This window comes from Leuresthes tenuis, unplaced genomic scaffold, assembly GCF_036924035.1.
Source record: "Leuresthes tenuis unplaced genomic scaffold, fLeuTen1.0.hap1 SCAF_16, whole genome shotgun sequence".
Classification (NCBI taxonomy): Eukaryota; Metazoa; Chordata; class Actinopteri; order Atheriniformes; family Atherinopsidae; genus Leuresthes; species Leuresthes tenuis.
In genome coordinates, this window is record NW_027325370.1 from 7,400,744 (window position 1) to 7,425,146 (window position 24,403).

A 24,403-nucleotide genomic window follows, 5' to 3' on the forward strand; every position below is an offset into this window, starting at 1 on the left:
GCATTTTATAAAGGATTGGTGCAGGTTGACGCATCAGCATTTAAGCCCTTTTACTGTTATTACCCTTTTATTTTCAGCTTATTCTTATCTAGCAATGCTATGTTTACCGCCACATGCAGTTGGTATTTAATTAAATTATTTTCTTTACCAGGTAAACATTCTCTGTGCCATTGTCTGAAATCAATGCATGCCTGATCCACTATCCCACTTTAACAGTTCGAGGTGTCATTTCCACCATTTTTCTTGCATATATTCTTTTGCACAGTTCAGCTAAAAAGCTCAGTCAAACTTAAACAGTGTACAACTTTATTCTCAAGTCTTATTTAGATGTTCATCTGCAAACTTCTACGTTTTTCTTTGTAATTCCCCTGGTGAGGCTGCACATCACACATCAATCACCCTGTTAACTGACATTTTTGTAATTTTCAAACCACTATTTTCAACAAGGAGTTGAAAGGAGTGCTCAAACTTTTGGATGCAGATCCATTTCTGAAATGTAGGATATTGCCTGGGGTGCGCATAGCACTGTCAGTTATTTCAAAGTGAGGTGAAATGGGTGCAATTACACTGAGCCGTGACCCCATACTCTGTAAGAAAGGACAAGAAGACAACAGGAATGCACAAATTATGATAGGTGGTTATTTAATGTTTCCAAAAATAGTCTCTGAAACTGGGATTTGTTTTACAAAAGCATCCATATTATCTGACAGGTATGGAGTTCTTATGTAAACAGACTGTCCGACTCTGTAGTGGCACCAGAGAAAACCCAAATGCTGAACCATTAGCAGGAGTTAAGACTGGCCGCCACTTTTTTTTTCATTTATTTTCCGCCTGTGAAATTACTCAGGACAGGTCTCAAAAGGTCAGTTTAAGAAATTGTTAGCAGAGTAACCAACAGTAGACGCCCAGAGGCATACACAATGATCTCAAGCACAGACCTAAGCAGTAGTAGTATAAATGCAGGAATTAAGCTTTATTCAACAGCAGTGATGACTAAAGACGTCATGCCAATAAACTGTGTGAACGTCTCAAGACAAGTTTACACTCCTTTCAAAGGCATGGCTCCATGTGTACGACCTAAATTAACATGATCACATGGACTGAGCATTCATCGTCCTCGGCCGCTCTGTCAAACTCATTTTATTTTCCCACATCTTTTACTACGGTTATGTGGAGAACAAAGGGGAAGCTCAAGGCAGCTTGGATGGTCAAATGTTCCTGTGTGAATATGCCCTTGTAGAAAAGATCCTCTTGGATGGTAGAAGTGCAACCACTGTTGCAAGAAAAAGGCTGCCTCAAAGACAGGAAAGTTTACTGGGGTCTTACGTGTGTGTGTGTGTGTGTGTGTTTTAGGTGGAGTGACAGAAATTAGGAGCGGCATCATCCCAAACTGACATCAGAGGTATTTAAAGCGGCTATGCCCCCAAGTGCCTCAAACAGGCGGGACAAAAGGAATTGTGACGCCTGTTCTTTGGGTCATCGGATGTCTGTCACAATTTATTGGAATTTATTCCGCAGCTTCAGTCTCCATCGCCTGTCCAGTTGCATTCTCAACAGTCTTCGAAGCCTATCACGAAAGACAAATAAATACGTTTGAGTAAAGAAGTGGAAACACGCTTGTTAATTCGTAAAACAATATCAAAGTGTTCTGCAAGTCACCTTCTTTTTCTTCTTTTTCTGAGTCTTGCGGCTGGCCGAGCTCTGAAGCAAAGTCTTTATGGGGATAAAATTGACAGAAATGTGAGATCCAACACACGTTCCAACTGACAGTGGGGGGGGGGATGCTCTGTCGCATCCATCCAACAATCTTACCTTCAGCTCCGGGTCTTCTACCTCATGCTCGGACTTGTAGAGTTCTGGCTCAAAGAGGCTGCTGGTTATTCTCAGGGGTCCGTTAGCCATGAGCAACACGGTGAACTTGAACTGCGCGACAAACTCACCTGGTCGAAGGCAGAGTGTTAGAGTTAGAGAGGGCCAACACAGCCACCCATTTGGGTATTTGTCACTCTAAAAACACCTGTCTGCATAGCTGCTACTTATGCAGCTGTTTATGACAATGATGATATGGGAAACTTTTGTGCATTTTTTGCCTGAATATATTCATTATTAGCCAAAGATAAATAGCCAGAGATGAAGACGAGACAAAGCTTTTCCATCAGGAACAGTTTGAATGCCTCTGAGACACACCGACATAAAGTGAATCGTTTCTTTGCTGTCTGCGAGCAATGACAAACCAACAGGCTTCATAATGTCAGCAGACCTGCATGACAGGCCACCTGTAGCCCCGTAGGACATCCTGCTGTCACGCCAGCGCAGGTTGCCATAGAGACTGGCTGCCAGAGCTCTGAAACATACAGTGCTTCAAACATGTACGTTTCATCTGAAACTGCTGAACTATCACACTATCAAAGCCCAGTTTCATGCAGCTTTTAACACCACTGCTTGCACAAATGGGTTTATTATGCACTCCGTCTGCAGAGGAATTATCCAAAATAATGATAAATAAAATAATGCATCAACTTAATAAACTTCAAAAGTGATCAAAAACTATTTTTGGTTTAGCAGCCATGAAAAATGATCAGCAGAAAGCACCTGGGAAGTTATTGGCTAATGCAGATGACTCCAAACCTTTCTCTGGATTACACTGCTAAAACAAGTCTGTAAGGTTAGCTGAAACGCATGCCACAGTCGCCTGAAAAGGCAGCCAAAAGAGGAAAATAACGCCAGTAGTTGCTGCCCTGGGGGGTATATGGGCCCTATATGTTATGTGTGTCAGCGGTCGACTCTTTGGAACAAGGGACACTTCAACTTTGTATTTCCAACATAAAATCAAACCAAGGAAAGCCAAAGTATTTTCTTGTCCCCACACTATAAGAAAACCTAGAAACATTTGCTATATGTACCATATTTATGATGGAACATGGTACGTTTTTAAGTGAAATTAGTCTGTTATAAACCATTGATAAGCTCGAAAAGGCGCAGTGAAGCTGTCGTCGACACTTTCAATCAGCTGGATGCCGGCAGAAAGTGAAGGGAGCCAAGTGTGGTTCGACAACCTTACATCCCTGTCCAACTGACCGTTTCTTCCATTTCAAGTAAATTGTGTCGTCTTTCAACAACCTTCAGAACATTTTGCACACATTTACACAATCCTTCAAGCCTTCTTGTGGCCAACAAAGCCGTTAATTACATCCCTTCTGATCCCACTCACCCTCCTTTTCTTGCAGCACAGTGAACGGCTGCAACAGCTCATGTTTGGCACACTCCACCACACCCAGCCTGGCCTTGCCTTCATCCTCGAATGCTCTAAACACACAAAGAAGAAAAGAGATGCGAGCGGTTGCACGTTGAGAGGATTTTAACAAGAGTGAAATAAACGGGAAAACTTTGAAAGTGCAAAGATGTAACCTCAGAGTGAAAGGCATCGTATCGAAGCGTCTCTCCATCTCGCTGAAGAACGTGCGAGATGTCTTCATCTTCAAGCCGTAAACCTTGTTGGGGTCTCGTTTGTAAACGGTGGTCCTCTGACCGCCATCTTTTGCCTAATTCATAAGACAAAAAAAACACCTCAACTTCATGAAACTTTCCAAAACTAAGCAGGAACGTTGAACTACGCCAAATTCCTTCTCACCTTTCCCTCTCCGGTGCTGACAAGCACATCCACTGCGTACACCTCATGCACCTCAAACTCAGCCTTCTCGTGGTCCTTTCTATACATAAAAAGGGACGAGATCATCCACTGGTTACAAAGAACACGAGAGACAACAGCCGTGTGTGGAGAGAACTCACTTTTGCTGGTCCGTCGGGTTCTGGATGATGGTTTTCTCCCCATCGATCACATGCTGTTTGAGCTGATGAGAGAGCATTCCTGTACACAACGGAAGAAAAGAGTCAAGTGTGTCCAAATTACGGTAAGGGAAATAGAGGGACCACAGAGCCTAAGACGACAAATGTTCACATGACACTCACCCTCGATTGGGGAGCACTTAAATGACTTTGCGATTTTGTTCCAGGCTTCTGTAACCTGTGTGTTCTGATGGAAGAAACACAGTGAGGAACATTAAATGACGTGTGAGCACGGATCCTATCGGTCCAATCAGTGCCGGGGCTTTACCTGGTTTCCAGGCTTCACAAGCCGGAGCGCAGCTTCAGCACAGAGGTACGCCGCTTTGATGACGTCGGCTTTCCGGCCCGTCACCGGGTTGTCCTGAGGGGACACAGGAGCCAAGTGAAAGGCTGATAAGTACTACTGGCTGTTAACGGTGCGGATATTCTGGTGTGTAGCAACAGTGCAGGTGCGACTTCTTCAAGCGGTGATGACGTACCTTGGTCACACCGACAAGGAAGCTGTGAGCCACATTTGAGATGAAGCCGTCGACGTGCACGCCCAGATCACTGCACACATACAGAGCAGTCAACAAGAGGTAATGCTAAAAAACGAGTAGAACTGACCGAACGTGCATGAAAGTAGCAGCTTACATCTTGACAAGGTCCCCATCCTTCAGTATGACATCAGGGTCACTCTTCAGAGGAGAGTAATGGCACACGCAGTTGTTAACCGACACACAGGTAGGAAAAGCAATGCCTGAGGTGAAAAAAAGAAAAGAGGAGCTGAGTGAGGAAGTGTCGAGTCATTGACGCCTACGGTGGCTCGCGAAAAGCAACAAAATCTGTACCTTTTTTCATCTCTTTTTCCCTCTTGAAGATTTTCCCAGTTTCTGCCATGATGAAGGCATCTCCCTTTTCACAGAGGCTGAGCACCGAGACTCCAGCTCCAGCTGCTGCAACTACCGCCTTCAGAGCCTCTGCAGGACAACAGAAAACAAAAAAAAAACATGATGTAGATGACACGGCACGTCGGTGACAAAGTGGATACAGAGCTCACAGACATTTTGACCATTTTTTTTTCAAAATTAGTCGAAATTTATCCAATAAATCACAGCAAACAATTTAAAAAAACAACGAAGCTAGTACTTTCTCTTCTAATTAAACTGACAGGTGCTGGACTGCCTCAAATGTGGACAGATGTTGCTTGCTGTTCACGGCACAAAACACGAGTGACAGTGAACATTTGGTTCAGATTGAATAAGCTAATGTTGTGTTTAGGAAGAGATCAATACTGGATATTTCGGGTAAGAACAACAAAAAAAAAATCGCCTGACAAGCCGCAGACAAAAATCACGGCAAGGACACGCTGTTATTGATGTTGTTAAGCAGCACTTATTTCCAGCTCCCAGCTGGAGCACATGGAAGGACCAGGGAAGACTGACGCCCCTCGTTCAAACAGCGCGTTGTAAAAAATAAGATTTGCTCTAACAAATAGTCTCGTTTGTATTTCATCATTTCATTGTGCACTCAAACGTTCAGCCTGACATACACTGCAAGACGCTACTATTAATACGCTATTAAGACTGTGATTGGGGTTACAGATGTGTTATGTGTTCAAATGTGCGCCCAAAGCTTCACAGGTTGAATTATTGGCCTCATAAATCATTTAACAGCCCCCAAAAAAGCGTTACATCACCTCACCCAGAGAAGATGACGGCTAGTTTTGCGAGTCAAAATAATTTCGTTGAACTTACTTTTTAGCGAAGGGAGAAAAACCGATTCACGTTTGGTGAAATTGAACACATTCCCGAGTTGTCATTTAAGGCAATCAAATCGTTACTTAAGTTACACGAAGTTGTAATTTGTCTATATTTGAATTAACTGCGCGTTTACATTCAAATGTTGGCCGCACAGTCTAAAGCGAGTCGCTCAATTTTCTCTTGTCATTGTTATCTGGTTATTTAGCAGTTACAGCTAGCTAACGGTTGCTAATATGTTAGCTCAGCCACATAACATGGTATCAAGCTGCTGGAGCAAGCGTGTCACCTACATGTCGTGAAACAAACACGGGATATCACAGAGGAAACGTGTGGCTAAGTGTTTGTACCATTCACGTTTCTCTCTCACACACTATGGCCCTCTCTCTGATATAATTTAATGCTACAACTGCGGCACATGGCAGAGCTGCTGTCTGGATAGCTGACACAGCTAGCTAACACCAGACCGATCTGGATACTTGTAAATTGATCAAACCATCTCGTTAAAGCTGTATTTCGCTCACGGTTTGCAATCTCGGCTCCCATCTTGTACTTGGTGACCACCAAGTCATCGGCGATGGTCTGATCCTGTGTCTCTTCATCTCCAGACATATTGGCCGTGTGCTGACCGCGAAGTCAAAGTAACTTTTTTTTTCCCCCGGCGGGTGTCAGTCAGTCACAGAATAGACCACGCTGCTCCGCTCTGTGCACCGACCCGTCCGACTGCACCCGACAACCCACGATCCCGCCTACTGCCAAAGACCCACTCTGGAGTCAAGATAGTTCTCCTTCGGTTTGATACGTCACGCCTAGGTATACGGTAGCTCGTAAACTACGTTACAGCGTTACACGGATAGAGACGTAGCAAATATTAAAATGTAGGGGACTAGGAGGGTGTAGCGGGAGTAGGGAACAGTACAAGGGAAAAACGAAGGTTTCAAGAAACCAAAAAGGTTAAAAAAAACAACACAAAACGGAAATACTAAAAGAAAAATGTCGGTTTTTGTTTATCACTAGGGTTCTGTAACTCTCAGACGTAATTAACTCAGAGTAGGAGCCAGAAAATGTGCCTTTATAAACTTATCTCTAAAACGTGTCACTATTAAAAGATTGATTAACATTATATATAGTTTTGATGAAACCAATAGCCTGAAATTGGACGAAAACGGAAAAGCGCTTGAGATTCATCTTTTCTCTAAGATCATCTTTGATCGCTTGCTCATCGTGCGCGCATGCGTCACGGAAAGTTCATGAGCCTCCCGGATGTCATGTTCCGCTGCACTGGTGTCACCAAACGCGAGCGGGTGATAACCCCCCCCCCCCAAAAAAAACCCCAAATTAAAACAGTTTGAGTCTTTTTCAGTATATAAACAAGTTGTTTTTATTTACAACACACAAGACAACGGACAAAAGATAATTTGCAAAATCATGTAAAGATTCATGTTAATATAAAAAGTATAAAAAGAGCGGTAACATGGGTCATCTCGTGCTACTTTAGCAAACTACACAATTTTAGCGCTGGGTCTTCAAATAATGCCAAATGAACTTTAAATGCCCTGAAAACTGAGAAACTCCAGTAATAACCTTTATTTCGTGACCTCGTACCGACTAATATTTGGTTTCATAAATTATTACTTGATGCAAAAATCAGTGAAAAGCCATAAACACGTATTCCCTTTAATACTGTGATTCGTCAAAGATTTTGGATGCATGGAACCGATAAAAGATGTGGAAAATATTTTAAAAATCGTATTAATTGATCGCAACTGGCATCAGTTACTGTGTCTCTGTCCCAGTCCATAGCATCAGGTGCGTACAGCATCTGGCTTGAGGAACAGCCTGCTATGCCAGTAGTCTGGGTTGTCAAATGATGTGTTGCTACCAGGCTCTCCCACGCCAGCACAAACCTTGATGTAATCCCCGATCCCTGCACACCTGCCTCTGCCCATGTCCTCAGAAGCAGCCCTCCCCTTCACTGGGAGGTTCTCATATTCTGTGTGCCCCCACTTTTCAGGCACCACTCCAAATCCATTCATCTCCTCATACTCCTCCACGTTTGCTACCCCAGCTGTCAGCGCATCTGGCTCAGTCATGTCTGCACTGCTCAGATCCCCATGCAGGGTGGTTTGTTTATCTGTGTTGTGGCATCTCTTAGTTTCTTCTTCCCCCTCATGCACCTTTTTCAACACCCTCGCTATTAGTTGTGTATCCTCTGTCTCTGTTGCACCCATTGCAGATGTTTGATTCCCACTTCTCTTTTGTTCAGGGTCACTTTCCTCTGAGGAGTCAGAACGCCTGATATCCATATATTCATACCTGAAAATTCTTTGGGCTGTTTCCACTTGGTCATCCACAGTTTTGATCTCACTGGTGAGCTGATGTTTGTCTACTGAGTCTCTTCGTTCTGCCACAGTTACTTCACAGACCTCGGGTACTTGATTACATCTTACAGCTGATATTGGAGTTTCCTCGAGTGCTTTGTCCTCTGTGGGTGACAGAGCCCTGAGTGTTGGAGAGGTTAAGGGGGACACTGTATGACTAAGTGCCACTGTAGTGTCGTCGCCTTGTAATGATATGCTACTGGTCGAGCAGGGAAGAACAATAGACTCTGTGCTCATGGTCTCATATTCCTGGGAGGGATTTGTCACCATGGGGACCAGATTATTCTTTAGTCTTGAGTTCCTTCGGCCAGAACAAGATATTCTGGAGACTGTGAGCCGGGAAGACAGAGAGAAGGGGAAGAAATCTCAATTAGGCACTTTTACATTTCTATCACCTCATCATTCAGTTGCTGCAATCTCAACATACAACAACAAACCAACCACATATAGCTGGCGAAGTTTGCACTCTTGTTTTGCTGCATGTAATTTACCTCTTTCTGGTGTACCAGGTGACCCTGGCAGAACATAGCCATTGCTGTCCACCTCCTCCTCCTCCTCTGCCGTCCACGCCTTGTAAGAGGACGGACTTGAGGCTGTTGAAAGCTTTCTGTGTCGGCTGATGGGTACACAAGGGTTACTCCTATCAGAGCAAAACTTAATCCTGTGAAGGCTCCCAGTCCGCAAGCACTCCTCACGCAATTCTGCCTCCCTGCTATTCCCTCTGACCTCTGACCTCTCAGGCAGTGTCCGCACTGAGCTCAGACGAGACCTGTGAAACCACAGCTGGGACAAAAAAGTAAAGTCAGTAACTACAACAATGACTAATTTTAATGTGTTAGATCGTGAGGTAATGACTCACTAGCATGCTATGCAATAGAGTAGTTTACTAATAGGCATGGTGCTAAGAAGTAAAGTTAAAAACATCTACTCAAATAAGCTGGTAGGAAGGTGTAGGTTTGCAGGAATTTGTGTGAACACGTGTGTTTGTCACACCTGGCGGATGCTTTCTGCAGGGCTTGGGATCATTGGCAGGTATCCAGCTGGTGCAGCCTGAGATGTACCAGTCTGCAAATCAGAGAACATTTTATGCCTCGATGGGTTTTGCACTGATTTAGTGACAGTGGTCCAAAACCAGCCAATCTATCAACTCCGAGACACATTTATATTACCCTGTATGAATTAATCAGTGAACGAGACAGACTCCAAGATGGAGAGTGCTGAAGAGGAGGCGTAGCAAAACCATCCTCTAGTCCCTCTTCATCTGGGTCTTCTAAATCTGCATCCAAGAGTCCTCGCTCTGACTCTCTTCGATGGATTTCGCCCGCAGCAGCGCCTTCTCCTTCCAGCTGCACAATAACATTGAAAAGCAGGGTTAAGGTGTCAAACCAGAGCTAAAACATAAAGTTGAGAACAAGTGACCATGAACATTCCTACCTTGATGACAAGATATCTCGGTGGATCTCTTGCCATCCGAGTAAAGTCATTTGCCAGCTCTTTGAAGGTTGGCCTTATGTTTTCATCAATCATCCAGCCTTGACAGAAAATGTTTAATGGTTACATACATACAGTTGGTGTTTGCGTCTAATAGAGAGAGTGTTTGAATATGGCTGGGTGAGCTGTTTTGACCCACATTTAACCATCACCATGTAGACATCTATAGTGCAGATATGAGGCTGCGACAGACGTTCGCCCTTCTCCAGCAGACTTGGCACTTCCTGCGGCTGCACAAATGCATACGGCTCCGCCCCAAATGACATCATCTCCCACACTGTCACCCCTGTCCAGGAAGGGAGACATTTAAATGCTTGTGGAAAAAACAAATTTACAGATAATAGCTTCACATGCTCACAAAGCCACTTACCATAACTCCAAACGTCACTTTGGTGAGTGTATCTTTGAAACAAGATGCTTTCAAGTGCCATCCATTTTATGGGTGTCTAAATGAGGAGAAAAATTGCAGACGGGCAATTTGGGTCAGCCTGATCAGTTTGAGCTTGGAAACTGTTTATCAGTGATTTCAGACAGAGCGTGCCACAGCAACCTTTGTGTCTGTGTAGACGTATTTCTTGTCATCGGGATAAAGGAGGTCTGCCACACCATAGTCGGAGATCTGGACCTGATAGGCATTCTTCAACAAAATGTTGCGTGCAGCCAGATTCCTATGGACCATGCAGTGCTCCTCTAGATAGAACATACCCTGAGATACAAACACATGAACTCCACATACACCATTGACAGCTTATTTGTGACATAAAGTTGCTTAACAGAATTCCAGCTGTACTCACCTTAGCGATCTGCACACACCAGTTGAGGAGGCGCTGGGGGTCCAGGCTGTTCTTATGCTGCCTGATGTGCTCCAGTAAGGAGCCCTGAGTACTGACCTGGGTCACCAGTTGGAGACTGGCACCTGGACAGATACCTAGCAGCCTAACAATGTAGGGATGATCCAGGCTGCCCATGGACAGCATATGCTGCAAAATGATAAAATAGTGTTGTGTAATTGAGCTTTTTTTATTATGTCACATTAACTGGTATATGCGGTAAACAAAAACTAAATGAATAAATAAAACCCAGGACACTCACATCAGTGATCTCAGTAAAGGTCTGTCGGCCTGAGCTGTCCTGGATAGTCTTAATGGCAACAGGGATCTTTACCGTCTCTCCCTCTGGAGTCCAAAAGCCCTTTAACGCAAATCTTGTTTAAGAAGACAGTAATAGCACACAAATGAGTGGATAATCACTAATCGTTTATCAAAAGGAGGTAATCAATACCTTGTGCACCGTGCCAAAAACGCCAAAGCCAAGCACTTTGACTTTTTTCAGCTCAGAGGCCCTCAGAATACGGGCATGAACCTTTGTGCCTTTCTCTCCAGGACCCAGGGGCTCAAAGCTCTGCCAAAAACAGAACAGTTACTCCTGGCTGACTCCTGTCTCAGCAAGAACAAATGCGTGTGGCAATAAAATACAAAGGCAGTTCATAAAGTTGTATGGTCTTGAAGTCTCACCTCTCCACTCTCCAGATATCTCCTCATGGCTCTCTTGTGACGGATGGCAAGGCCTCGATGGTACAGCACTCCCAGGAAAAACAACACCAGGCAGAATATCAGGCCAGCTGGGACCCCTAAAGCTACACCTGTGATCTGACCACTGCACAGTGAGGCAAAGAGAGAGAGGGGGAAACAAGTTGAAGAAACCCATCCCCCTAGTTTTAGGGTTTTTTTTGTTTTTTTACAGTCATGCGTTTTAGCTTGATTAAACCTCTTTTTACAGTTTGTTTGCAACTAATGTCCCAAAAGAAATGATAGCATTAGAAAAAGAGATTGAGAGGTTCGGAGATGCAGCATTTTGTTAAAATGTATTTACTTATTTTCTATTAATGGTGTAAGAATTTGTGGAGGTCATGTGATGCTTTTTCCCTCAAAGTGTTGCACAGGTTTTTTTTGGTAAAAGTCTGCAGTTACAAGGACTAAGGACTGCATCAAAGGATGTCCCTCTCTTTCCCAGAAAACACCTTAAACATCTCTGTGGCTGTCAGGGCTTCACCTCCTTAATGTGTCATCACTATGAGCAGCACCTAAGGAACTGAAAATCCAGATGTTTGCTCCACATGATTACCTTTTATTGAAATTTTGATACTGTATGCTGAGCATGCTGAGGGACAATTAATACTGATTAGAAAACAATAAACATTTAAATTCTCCCTCCGTCCTCACACTTCGCACCGAAATTTTCACATCCTCTCCTCACATCTTGGTTCATCTCACCAGAGTCACAGGCAGAGGAGGTGAGAACAGACATGAGGACATTTCGAACTGAGGCATTCCGACTTCGGAGCTGTCATTCTAAATTTGCCGAAGGAGTGAGGCGATGAAGAGAGGAAGAGGCACAAGTTAAACAAAGGACTTGAGCCTTGGGTGTGGGTTACTTGTGTGTTTTTGTCTTTTGTAGTATGGGACAACCTAAACTCCACTAAATGTGTTATTAGCATTGACACAGCTCTCTTAAAGCCACACCTGTTGAAATAGAATAGGAATTACAAACCTGGTATTTTTAGGAAAGGGTATTAAAGTTTAGAACGAGCAAAGAGAGATGCTACAGGAATGGCCAATGCACAAAAAAGCTGTGTGTTTTCTTATTTATAAAAAACATTATATAGCTAACCTTATTCTGTTGGACCTCTAAGTTACAACCATGACCCTACAAATGAGGATATAGTAAATGACGCTGCAGTGTCAGTTTTCACCAGCAGAGGGAAACACTCACCTACTAACTGCCAGTCTTGCTGTCCCTAAACAGTCATTTAATCCTGGGCCAAAGCATCTGAAACACATACAGTAGTGATCTCAAACATTCATGAATTCAGTAAGTATGACGCTAGAATACACACAAATATACATTGAGTCTTACCCCTGGGTGCAATTGGGGTGACACGGTTCACAGTGACCCTCCCTGTTGGGATATTTGAAAATCAGCCCTTTCTGTCCATCATTTACGCCACTTGGACAGGAGGACATGCAGTAAGGACCATCTCTAAGATTGACACAAGCCACGCATTCATCTGCACCCTAGAGGAGAAACAAAAGGACAGTGAAATGGACTACTGGGCAGATTGAGTCAGCAGTGAAACAAGGCATAGTGCTTGACGCAAACAGTATAATCACTAGCCTAATGGGCAAGAAGTGATGGAAATTAAAAATGAAAAAATACAGAAAACTTTCCATTCAACAAATTAGATTGTTTTTACTTAAGTTTTGTTCACAAAGCATCTTGTATCTTGACAGTATATATATTATTACTTTTTTAAGTTTGAGTTCAGAAGTGGGAAGACTTTATTCTCCCATCTGGGTTATAGTTAGTGTGTTAGAGTGTATGGGAACACCTTTTAAAGAGATTTTAAATGGTAATATTAGACAAAGAAAAAAAAGTACTTTCATTGGGCCAAATCTGTACAAGTATTTATAAAGTAATACCATGTGCAGGTAAAAATCCAATCGCAAACAGGAGCTTTTGAAGACACTGAACAACAAGGTTCCCGTTAATGAAAGCAAGTGATTACCGGTCCCGTGCAGCTGACTTTCCCCCTCTGAGGCTTGCATTCTGGGTGACAGGCAACACACTCACCATCAGGACCTGCAAATTCCCTCAGAGGTCTGCGGAGACAATAAACCAAATTAAACATAAAATAAAAGGACAACAGCATCCACCACTTGAATATCAAATCATAATTACTGACCCTGAGAGAAAGTTACAGCTGCCCACGCATGTGCCATCACGGCTGTAGTTCCTACAGGAAAGACACTGGTCAGGGCCTGGGCCCCAACAACCCGAGTCTGAACACAGCGGGTCACACACATTGCCTTCTGCAACTGCACACACAACCATATAGGAGCATCATCAACCTGCTGCAGCTAAACAGGGCCATTTTTGCTTGTCTGATTATAATATTTCGCATTTAGTCAGAGGAGTAACACCTTTATCATTTCACTGTATTACAACAGAGGCTTTCCTTACCACACTCTGCCAACGGCCTGTTGTTGTTGAGATTGCTGACTCGAACTCTGCGGCCTCTGAACAGCCGCGTCCAGTTTACAGTGTGGTGATAACAAAGGTTGGCGTTCTGACTGATGTACACACTGCCATCACTGATTTCCCGTAGAGAGCGCAGACCCAGTGAGGTAAGAGTGGGGATGCGCATCACCATCAGAGAGAAGCTCCTTTTGTTTCAGGGTAGGGGGATGCAAATATAACAAAGTTAGCTGGAAGAACAACTATTCAGCAATGAAATGATATGTCATGAGGTGTTAACACACAGAGGAGCTTACAAAACTGAACGACATTCAGGAGGGTATGAAGCAAACAAAATTACAGAAATGACACATTGTCATGTAACGCAATTTACAATCCACAGAGGAAGATACTCCATCAGTTTGGGAAAGAAACCTCAGAACCTGCCAGAGAATTTGAGCAGGTGCATAGAACCACATTCATCAGACTGGTCGTCTGTCTCAAGAAGATTTAATCATAATGGCCTCGATGCTGTTTAAACGTAGGGTTTTTCCGTTAAAAAAAGATGTTCTTGTTAACAGAATATTTGTTTAATCAGGCTAATTTCCCATTACTGAATGCAATCAGCCTTACTTGTAGAGCGACCTTCCTTGAATAGTGGCGAGGCTTGAAAAAACAGACAGGTCATTCAGTTCTTTGGGCCATGACTGGATGTTTAGAATATCTAAGAATGAGACAAAGTTATAATATTAAAACAGAAACCCTACAGCATGACAACGTACACGCAACACATGGCTAATGACAATTTCCAAAGCCAAGAAATTAAGTATTTCCAACATTTTACAGCTCATGGACAGATTTTTCTGTGATCCTCCTTCAGGGTTCATCAGTATTATTCCGAGTTCATTGTTCCATCGTTGATGGTAAGTCAGCATTGAAACAGACCCAGACCATGGTGCTACTACCCCCACAGATGCGATATGGATTCTTATGCTGGAACATGCCAATGGCCATTTAAGACCTCACAGACTAAAACACCCAGATGTAGCTTGAAAACTCTGTTTCTCAAGTGGTCAGTAATATTGTTTGTTTGTGCCATTAAACATTCATACAAACATGTGTTGTGAAGATCGGACTTTTCTCATTCCCTGTTCTTTAAAACAAACAGATCCAACGGCCTTTAATTTCCCTTAACTGAATGTTAATCCTAGAGGTTTGTGTTTGTTTGCTGCTCAGAGTTTCCATTTCTTGGGATGGTGAAAGGCCTTTTATCCAAACTTATTTCTGTTTGATTTATTTTTTGTTGGTAAATGACTGTATTCCTATACTAAGAGAAAATCAAATTGACAAGATGTTTATCCTGACACCCTGCAGCTGATCATTTGAGTATATCAGAAGATGTGTCAGACATGTTGGACAGCTTACGGCTGAGTAATAATCATCTGTGCTTTTCCAGTATTTTCTCTCATTTCTACTGTTATTCTGACTGATATTTTGGGAACAGTCTGAGGAATTGTGAGTCACTGTTGATCAGTTACAGGATATATTAGTCATCCATTGTGTATGCAATGATGTGTAGCAACACAGAGCTTTTTCATTTGAGAAAATAGTAAACAACTGCCTGATGCAAAAGTGACCAAGTCTGAAATTCACTATATCTAGCATTCATATGAACCATATGGATTGTGAAGTTTTTTTAAAAAATGTGTTTGTTTTAGGTTGCAAATATTTGCTCCTCAGTGGGTTCCTTTTAAGTTCAATCAAGATTCCTCTTGTATTTTTTAAACTGAGAATGCTCAGACTGACATTTACTGCAGGTAAGACACTGACTACTCATTAGCACTTTACACAACCCCACTTCAAAAGAACAAACACAAATAACTTTAATATCTTTGCCCTGACTGTATGGAAAAATTAATTAGAAATCATGCTTGCCAAGAGAAGAGAAAGTATCTCACAGATGATATACATTTAAATCATGTAAATAAGAGATAAAACATATCAAACCAATATGTAACATGATTATTACGTATCAATACACGTATCATACTTACTGTAGCAAGTACAAACCTGTTATCTCCCTCACAGTGCGGAACACGTCCAATTGCTTGGCGTAAAGGGGTGGGATGTTTTTAAAGTCATCTCTGTGAAAAGGAGAAACACAATATGAACATGTACGCTGTCCAGAATTGTGCTCTAACACTCTGCAACTTATGCAGATGATTACCCAAGAATCCCAGTGACCAGGAAGTGAAGACTGCCCTGGATCTTCGTACAGTTGATGAAGCTGTCAATGTTGCTGGAGTCCACGGTCTGTCTGTGTTTAGCACCAGTGCCTTCACACACTACAGGAATGATCAAAACACATCACTACCTTTGACGCCTGACAGATAATGCATGTGTTAGAGGTTGAAAGTGTATTTTAATGTGAACCTTTTGGACAGAATCCACTGCAGAGTTCACACTGCCTGTGGCCTTCTCTCTCTACTTCCATCTTGTCGAGAGGACATACACTGACGCAGGAGCTGCCGTCCACCACAAAATTAGCTACAGACAGGAAGAAAAAGAGATAACACAAAACAGAGGAACCATTTGCAATGTAACAACTAATGTTATGTTAGACTTCAAAACACATATCTGCATTAATATCTGGTATGATACCAAATAACAGTGCAGATGATGGTTTGTAGTGTTAAAAGTACATACAAACACATACTGGCTACGTACTTGGGCACTGAGAAACACAGATTGATCCATACTGGTACTTGGCATTAGGGTTGGTCTCCATTTGAAATGTCTGCTTGTTATAGATGAGAGTCTGGGGACACTGGGACACACAGGCTCCGGAGTCGTTGAAATGACGACATGCCTTTACAGGTACACACACACATTGTATTTGAGCATTTTGCATTTTTAAAGTAAATACTGGCTTGAAATCTCTGACATTACATGTTTCACACCTATGGCAGCTGAAGCCCATTATATACACAACTTATATCGAAGGTACGATGTAATCTATTCACAGTATATGCCTGTTTAGCTTTCCAAACTAACACCAGGCCTAAGCTGCAGACCTCTATAATGCACAGAAAGCAGTATAACACACAAAAGAAAAAAAAAGGCCAACAGGAGGCTATGACCTCCAAAACTAGGGTCATCTTGGATCCGCTTTGGCAGTGGACTCACTTGCCTCAACATGAAGTTTACCAAAAACAGAGAACACAGAGGTCAGGATTACATCTCAAAAGAGAGCAAATTGATACCCTATAAATCCACAACGTCGACACTTTCAGAACAAGTTGTTGTTTGAACCTACATAAATTACCACCATATTCTATGTAGAACCTTTCAACATTGCTGAAAAATTTAATGCACTGTGACATGTTTAACTCGGAACGAATAATGCTGAATAATGTTCCTTTCTATGTATTCTTATCAACATATTCTGTTCTTTGTGTTTAGTGTGAATAAAATAAGGTCATCATGCCAACATGCTCGACTAAGAAAGGAAAGCTACCAACTAAATGTCACCATTTTGTGCATGTTAGCATTCTAAAAGTTAGCATTTTCCTCAAAGTACTGCTGTCCTCACTACAACCTCACAGAACCAGAGGCACTTTTTAAAGTAATTTACCATCCGGACACCTGGAGTTTTAGGGTCTGAGGCCATAAAGTATTACATTCACATGGACTAATTTCAGTGTGCTACTTTTAGCCGCTAACTCCTCATCAATTTGTGACCCAAAAAGTTTTGAAAACTGATGCTGTATATCTCATGGCATTGCATATAAGAAACACAACATTTCTGGCACTTTTTACACGTCATTTATACACATTCCAAGCTTTCTGAGTGTTATACTGCATGGTTAGAATCGGGGCAAAAGGATAAGGCAGGGTGAAATCCCTTAAAACTAGATGGCATGCAAAAAATCAAAATATTTTGTCATGACACACAACATGACATGGTGCGTTAATAACGAGTTTTTTCATGAGACCAAGCTGTCAAGGTGTGGGGTTTTGGTCTCTGACTGTTTTACTTTTAGATGTTTTATTCTTGTGAAAGGCTATAAAGTAGTGTTTGTCAGTGTTCAACCACTTGATTATTGCCCACCCCAGATAAAAAGAAAAAAAATAATTTATAGTCTAGCTTTCTCACTACTGTTTTGTTTTTCCAATGTTTTTGACGTCTACTTGCCTGTTGTTTGCTTTGCTAATGGCCACCTTGTACATGTCCCTTGTATGGGAGTTTTGGACTAAACACGTCTTTGTGTCTTGCATTTAGATCCTTCACTCAAACAATCACCTCATTAATGCTTGTATTACCACACACTGATATCATGGCAAAAAATGTTGATGATGGATGATTATCCGAGGGACTGTGTGTGCCCAATATGGCTGCTTGGAAAACTGTAGCCCACTTAAATTCTGGTATAGTTTATCCATAGGTTCCTGAATATGTTCCAAAAGAATAAAATGTTGAAGCAAAGACAACTAACAAAGTCTCCATTTCTATTATGGAGAAATATTTCAATGGACTGTCCTTGTGTTATTTGTTCTGAACAATTATGAACCAACATAACATGGTGCAAACAGAGCCTCACTCTTGATTCATTCAGCTAATTCTTGTAAAGAGGTGAAGGCACAGCACTTACAAAACAGTCCACATCCAGAGGGCCTTTACATCCCGCTGCACACTCTATGTGACAGCAGTCCCTGGGGCTTGTCCCAAAGCAGCGGCCATTACACTGGGGAGCGCACACGATCTTAGTTACTGAGACACACAGGAGAAAAAGGTTGAACAGGGGTCACCCAAATGCAGGCATGTCTTTGTGCATGCATCCCTCTGTGTGCAAGTGTCCATAAATAGATCCATTATTTTAAGTGAATGCAGTGGAGGGAGAAATAACTCAGGGACAAAAATTAAAACGTAGTATTTTGGCACTCACAGATCTGACACTGGTCCTCATTTGGACCCCAGCAATAATCTCCACAAGATTTGTGGCATGGGCCTTATAGAAGGAGGGAAACAGACAAAAAGACAGGTCATTGAGAAATAAAGAAATAATCTAGAAATAATTGGGAATATGTGAAATAAGTCCTGTTCAAATAGATACCTCTCTCTCCGTTGTACTGGATGTCAATAGGAGCGCTGTTGTCCTGTATAATATCCTGCCAGAAGATCCAGGGGCCATAACTCAGATATTTGTTATTGATAATCTGGACCCCTCCCTCCAGAATCTCTGTGAATAAATCAGAGCCACAATATAAGAGAAAACACAAAGGAGATTCTATCACCAGGGGTTACAGCAGCTGCCTCAGTCTAGAGTAGTCCAATAAAAGTCCAATATCTAGTGTATGTGTGTCTGCAGTGTGTGTGTTCTTAAGTTTTCAAATAATATTGATGATCCCTTGTGTCCCAGTGAATATTTTCTTTTCCACCTTTAAATTTCATCTTGCAGTTTTCACTGTCTATAAAATCTCCTCCCTCATTTACCTGTCAAATTTGCGAGCCCCAGCTGCCGCAGGCCATTGGAGCCATCCTTGGGATAGTTAAAGAAAACTGAGAGGGCAAACCGTCTTTCATACAAACTGTTTCCTCTGATGACCCGTAGTTGGCCCAAGGGAATCTCCTGAAAATTGTTCATAGCAATAAGGACGTAACCAGTCACTTCTCGGATTGTCTGAAAGGAAGAAAATACAGAAGTATTGCGTCATAAATTAAACAGAAGGGCTTTTTTTTCATTTGATGTAATTTACTTTTATGGTTCAGTAGAAAATATTGTCCAACTAAATCGGTTTAAGGGTGAATAAAGAAGGAGGATGTTCACCTTGAGGAAGGAGAAGTCCCAGTTACTCTCAATCTGAGTGATCTCCAGGTTTCCCATGATGATCTCACAGCCAGCATATCGCTCTTTAATCAGGTTGTACTGATTCTCTTGAGAGCCGGTGGAGCTCAGATCATTCTGTGTACCAGAACACACCTCTGATACATAGGGATGAAACAAAGTTCTTAGTCTTACAAGACTGTCTGGAAACAAAACTCACACACTCTCATCTTGTGTAGAAATAACTTGAGCTGAAGCTATTATGGTAAAATCTGAGCAGGTTGTGCTAGAAAAGATTCACCCTCTTTGTACTCAGTTTTAAGAGTTTCAGAAATTACTGGGAAACTAAATGAATGTACTGTATATTGAACTGAAATTGAAAGAAGACACCAATCAGGCCCTTTGAAGCTGCATAAATAGCAAATGGGAGTCTTTTGGGTGGTATTGTACTCATTTATGCACTTGTTGAATCTCCCTGATGCTGTGTGTGCTGCAGAGTTTGATCTGAAGCAAACAGACAGGCTGTAACCCACATACATGGAGCAGTCCAGGCCTGAGGGTGATGGAGAGAAGGCCGAGGGTCGAGGGAGAAGGGCTGCTCTCGGACAAAGTGTCTTATTGTGATAAAGCTATAAAAGTGGACAGTGTTTCCCAGTGAGTGAAGAGTGATGCAGTGACAGACAGTGGTCCTGTGTAAGTGTATGTGTGTGTGTGGATGTGTGTGTGTAGGGTGAGTGTTGCTGAGATCATACCAAAAGACAATGGGCCATGTGTGAGTAGGACGTTCTGGCAGTGGGAGGGGAAATATCGTGAACGGAAGAAGACATACACACCATCTATTAATGAGCAACAAAACTTATGGCCTGGCTCTTTATGTGCAGAGATTAGGCACCTGCAGCACTGAGCTTGACTCACATTTCCTGTTTTCAGTTTGAACATGCAGGTATAAACAGGAATCTCACAACTGCACAGACACAGTGGAGCTGATAAACATCCTTTAAGGCCTGCTGCATGTACTTTTTCTGGTTGTTTGTAAGATCTGGGTGGTAATCACAGCCAAAAACAAACAACATGCTTTCAAATTAACAGTGACAAAGAACATCTGCTGGAAGAGCTGCATAATGTTTCTATTAGAATCATTAAAACACACTCACGTGAATAAAATAACCCATGTCCATCTTATCTAAAATAAGAGAGGGCCATTGCAAAAATGTATTTTAATTTAAATAAAGTTAAAATTGGGGATATTTTCCTCCTTTATTTCCCTCACTTTTGCATGTTTAGGCATTAGAAAATGATTCCCCAGGTGCAAGCTTAAGAATAAACAAAAAATGGATGACAATGGCTATAAATGTATAAAAACATTGCAGATTTGTGCCACTGTAACTAACCCCTACCATCTTACAATGTATTGTCAATCATTCAATAAATGCTTGTAATATAGGGGTAAGTAGATATGTTTAGAGCAAAGTGTTACTGTGCTGTGCAATATTTTTTTTTGCACCTGCCATGCAAATTCAGTTTCCAACATCAGTCATCTTTATCACTATCGGTGTTCCAAGTGGTGATGTATTGCTAAATTCATGAACTTGATTACACCCAAGGCATAATAAAAAAGCTTTTAAGGAACAGAACAGAGTATGCGCTGTGTGACTTAACACAAAGAAAAGAGGGTGAGTGGTGGCAACTCTAGATGCATCAGTATTAGCCATACTCTGTTCCACAGCATATTACTGTGTCACATGTCAAGCAAAACATAGAGGAGTATGTTGAGGAGAAAATGTCAACAGGTGAAGTCAGGCTCTTAAATGTAAGTTCACCTACCTTCATGCATTTGGGGTAATGTTGTTTGTAGCCTGCATGACAAAGTCACACATAGTAATATGACTTGCAGCTGGTCCATGTTGATGTCGCACCCGTTCACCGAGATATCAGCATATCACACGGGTTTAGGTAGTCCTCCAAATAGACTTTTGTATGAAATACAGTAAAAGTTATAGTTGGTTCAAAAATGAACAAGAGTTTCTTGCTCTGTCTTTGAAAGATGAGAGGCGGGAATGAATCATGAAGAGGATACAAATGCAACTCTTCCCTCAGAATATTTATAGAGCAGATAAATCGATTGAATCAATTACAAACTGAAAACAGTGAAGAAGTTGCAGCTTATTCTGATGCTGGGATTTCCCTCCCAGATAGGGGCGTCTGATTGGCTCAGTGCCAGAATTATTCACCAATCAGGGGTTGGTCCGTCTTTTTTTCCCCCCTCAAGCTGCGCCCTCAGTCTTTGCTCTGAGCTGGCAAAAAATTCCAACATGTTTGTGGAGTATTTTGAAGTAAATAAAAAACTAAATGTATTTAAAAAATGCTTAAAGATTTGCAAATGCAAATGCATAGCACATTATACAAAAGAAAAAGCTAAATAACATTTAAAGTAGTGTATCATCAAACCGCATCTTAAACTAAAACTGCTTGTAAACCATTTTGAGCATGATGCATGTTATGTGTCCCTTTATATGCAGTTATTTTGGTTTAGTGCTGTCAGCTGCTGCATGTGGACGCAGTGATGTGGTCTCCCAGTCTGTGCCCAGTCTGAGTGGCTGCACTGTTTTCCCCATAAAGAGTAGTATTGTCTCCACAGGCCTGTCAACTGGTTAATCACCTCTTTGATGCGTATGGAGAAGCCTGTCACAATGGCCACATTGTCAGACAGTCAAGTGACTTCTGAACCCAAAACAAGAACATGCTTAATTTAGGAAAATGGCCTGAGAGAAGGCAAAATTCCTGAACATGAAGCTGTGAGGGAAAAGCGGGTCTAGTGGCCACTAATGGATGGATATCAGTAAGTGCTTCTGACAGATATGCTGTTAATCTTATTTTTGAAAAAGGGAGGGAGATGGCTTGAACAGTCCCCAGTTTGTATGAAAGTATCCATATGCGGGAAGTTGGAGTGATAGTGATTTGAATGTTCATTTCTTCTCGGTCTGATAAGATGGGTTCCAAAGTGTAAAAAATGATGATAATGCCTCTGTTTCTGATGTGGTTGAAGTGTGTGTGATTGCCTCAGAGCTTTCAACAGTTTTCTGTCCAGCAGGAGGAGACAGAGTCTGAGAATTGTTCATCTGATTTTTGAGCCATTGAAGGACCTCCTTGTGGTAGGTGGACTCAGTCAGAGCTTGGCCATCATTACATTATCTATTTGTGCTGTTGGTCCAGTCTCTAATCTCTTGCAGTAAAATTGATAGTTACCACCATTACACACATAATGAGGGAGAATGTTGCACATCATCATAGCTCCAAAAAGTTGGAGCCAGTCATCATGTGACCTAACAAGCAATCACTGTGAAAGTTGCTCTTACTCTCAGTTTTTTCACATTCTCAGAAGTGTTTCCTTCCAGTTTTGTTAAGACCAGTGACTTCAATAACTGCATGATGATTCCATTTGTTTGACCATTTCACATGGCCACCATGATATGAGCTCCAGTGTCAGCCTTGGTGGCCCTGTTCTGTCCAAGGCAAACTGTGAGCGGTGCCTGCTGTGGCCTTTTGCAGTTCAGAGATTGATGAATTGATTGTGTGGCTGCTGCCAGTGTGTCTGTGCCCTGGGTGAAGGTGTCCCGGTTACCGGTGGGAATCCCAGCTATGGCATCCGCCCTGGGGCTGCTATTGTAGCCATCCTGCAGGGGGCCCTGGGGGCTGGTGGCCCCGGGAGCAGCTCCGACTCACATACTGCTGTCACACCCTTGGAGACACAGCGGCACTCTCCCCTACATGCCCCTCTGATCGCCTCAGACAAAATGACTCTCTCTGGAGAACAGTGAGTCTACAGGGAAACTACCTGACTCTGCCAAACTTCTCTTGATGGCAGCAGTTTGAGGAGGACAAAAGATAAAGGCAGTGTAGAGCCACGTCCTTCCCACCTGACTGATCCGTTCATCCTCTGCCTGTATACACCACTGTTTTAGTTTTAAATCGTAAAAGCTGAACAGTTTCATGAAATAGAAAAAGACATGAGTTCAGAATCTTGAAACTGGATTTTTTTTTTAATTTAGTAGACATTTGACCCTCATAATGCAGAATAATGTGTGTACAGAGTAGTTACAGACATCGAGGATGTTTCTCATTCATCTGCTACAAAAGGATAATGCTCAAATTAATTCTGAGTTCAATACATGTAAAAAGAGATATCATGAAATATTTGGCGTCTGATGTGCAATCAGGACAAGGTAGCTGTGGATTATACGTCATTGGGATTATTTGAATAGATTACAAAAATGGAATAAAACTATTATCAGCCCAGAATACATTTTACCAGTCAAAGATCACTTGTTAACATTCTGATGCCATTTTTTTCTAGATAACACTGATCTGTAAAACTTAAACAAAAGACACGATACAGTCTGTATTCCCAGTTTTGACTGAACTAAAAGTTTTTGTTTTTAATGATGATTTGTGAAAAGTTCAGATTGTATTCCCTTTTTTTTGTGTGCTCAAATGGAAGATGAAGACTATCAGTAGGCGTTTCTCTATTTAAGTGCTCCTTCGGTTTAAGGGAGTAGAAACTAAAACTTAAACAGCATCTTCCATGTTGTTAAATGCACCTGCAGTTTGTGCTAGTGCAGATTTTGTAACGGCAAATGAATTTGAGCCTCTATTTGCAAAATTGGTTTTGTTTGCAATGAAAAGAGCAAATATATAACTTAGAGCAAATAATGTTGTGGCTCTATTTTCTTGCATAAAGAGCAATACTTTCAATATTCAATTTTGAAGTAATCCAAAAATATTCTGAAAAAAGTTTCATTCCAATCTAATATTACTAAACACAAGTTGGTCATATAATTTGTACTCCATATTAGACCTAATTTTAGGGGCATCTGACACAACTCAAGTTTAAACAAGTGTGATGTGGAACTTGAAACCTTGAGTGGGCATATACATCAACTGACTTATCTCCTCTGTTAACCAGGTAAACGATTGGATTTGGATGAATGGATTTTTGAAAGTATAGATGTGTATCCATCAAAAAGGTGAGAAGAGGAAGATGCCATTTAAAGAGACTTGGCAGAGATATTAAAAACAACCATAAAAATAAGCAACTAGGGGAAAAAAA

The 24,403-nt window shown here is 41.8% G+C and overlaps 2 protein-coding genes across 2 annotated transcripts; both read right to left on the minus strand.

Annotated features, from left to right (window-relative positions):
- Positions 1 to 625: 625 nt before the first annotated feature.
- LOC140271481 (proliferation-associated protein 2G4-like) lies at positions 626 to 6,321 on the minus strand. The gene is made up of 13 exons (XM_072366723.1): positions 6,110 to 6,321; positions 4,677 to 4,805; positions 4,480 to 4,585; positions 4,326 to 4,395; positions 4,115 to 4,207; positions 3,970 to 4,033; positions 3,790 to 3,868; positions 3,632 to 3,710; positions 3,409 to 3,542; positions 3,212 to 3,306; positions 1,813 to 1,940; positions 1,660 to 1,713; positions 626 to 1,567 (listed from the first exon to the last, which is right to left on the minus strand). The coding sequence occupies exons 1-13, from the start codon at positions 6,195 to 6,197 to the stop codon at positions 1,508 to 1,510; spliced, it is 1,179 nt and encodes a 392-aa protein (XP_072222824.1). The 5' UTR covers positions 6,198 to 6,321; the 3' UTR covers positions 626 to 1,507.
- Positions 6,322 to 6,984: 663 nt separating this feature from the next.
- On the minus strand, positions 6,985 to 21,423 carry erbb3b (erb-b2 receptor tyrosine kinase 3b). Its single transcript, XM_072367357.1, has 28 exons — positions 21,121 to 21,423; positions 19,300 to 19,454; positions 18,966 to 19,152; positions 18,586 to 18,711; positions 18,418 to 18,480; positions 18,124 to 18,242; positions 16,199 to 16,340; positions 15,905 to 16,018; positions 15,699 to 15,816; positions 15,542 to 15,615; positions 14,105 to 14,195; positions 13,478 to 13,680; positions 13,200 to 13,332; positions 13,023 to 13,116; positions 12,374 to 12,531; positions 12,230 to 12,286; positions 10,972 to 11,113; positions 10,739 to 10,858; positions 10,550 to 10,648; positions 10,252 to 10,437; positions 10,008 to 10,163; positions 9,828 to 9,903; positions 9,597 to 9,743; positions 9,401 to 9,498; positions 9,136 to 9,312; positions 8,960 to 9,031; positions 8,458 to 8,749; positions 6,985 to 8,295 (listed from the first exon to the last, which is right to left on the minus strand). Exons 1-28 carry the CDS (start codon positions 21,197 to 21,199, stop codon positions 7,391 to 7,393), a joined length of 4,383 nt encoding a protein of 1,460 aa, XP_072223458.1. The 5' UTR covers positions 21,200 to 21,423; the 3' UTR covers positions 6,985 to 7,390.
- Between the last annotated feature and the right edge of the window lie 2,980 nt (positions 21,424 to 24,403).

Bases quoted from the DNA above. Each gene is read 5' to 3' on its own strand.
- erbb3b (XM_072367357.1), bottom strand. From the start codon at position 21,199: ATGGACCAGCTGCAAGTCATATTACTATGTGTGACTTTGTCATGCAGG. The intron at 18,243-18,417 runs GTGAGTGCCAAA...TGTGTGTCTCAG, and splicing joins TGAGGACCAGTGTCAGATCT to TAACTAAGATCGTGTGCGCT. The intron at 8,296-8,457 runs GTAAATTACATG...CCCGGCTCACAG, and splicing joins ACCTGGTACACCAGAAAGAG to TCTCCAGAATATCTTGTTCT.
- LOC140271481 (XM_072366723.1), bottom strand. From the start codon at position 6,197: ATGTCTGGAGATGAAGAGACACAGGATCAGACCATCGCCGATGACTTG. The intron at 4,586-4,676 runs GTACAGATTTTG...TTTTCACCTCAG, and splicing joins GGAAAAAGAGATGAAAAAAG to GCATTGCTTTTCCTACCTGT. The intron at 1,714-1,812 runs GTAAGATTGTTG...ATCCCCATAAAG, and splicing joins TAGAAGACCCGGAGCTGAAG to ACTTTGCTTCAGAGCTCGGC.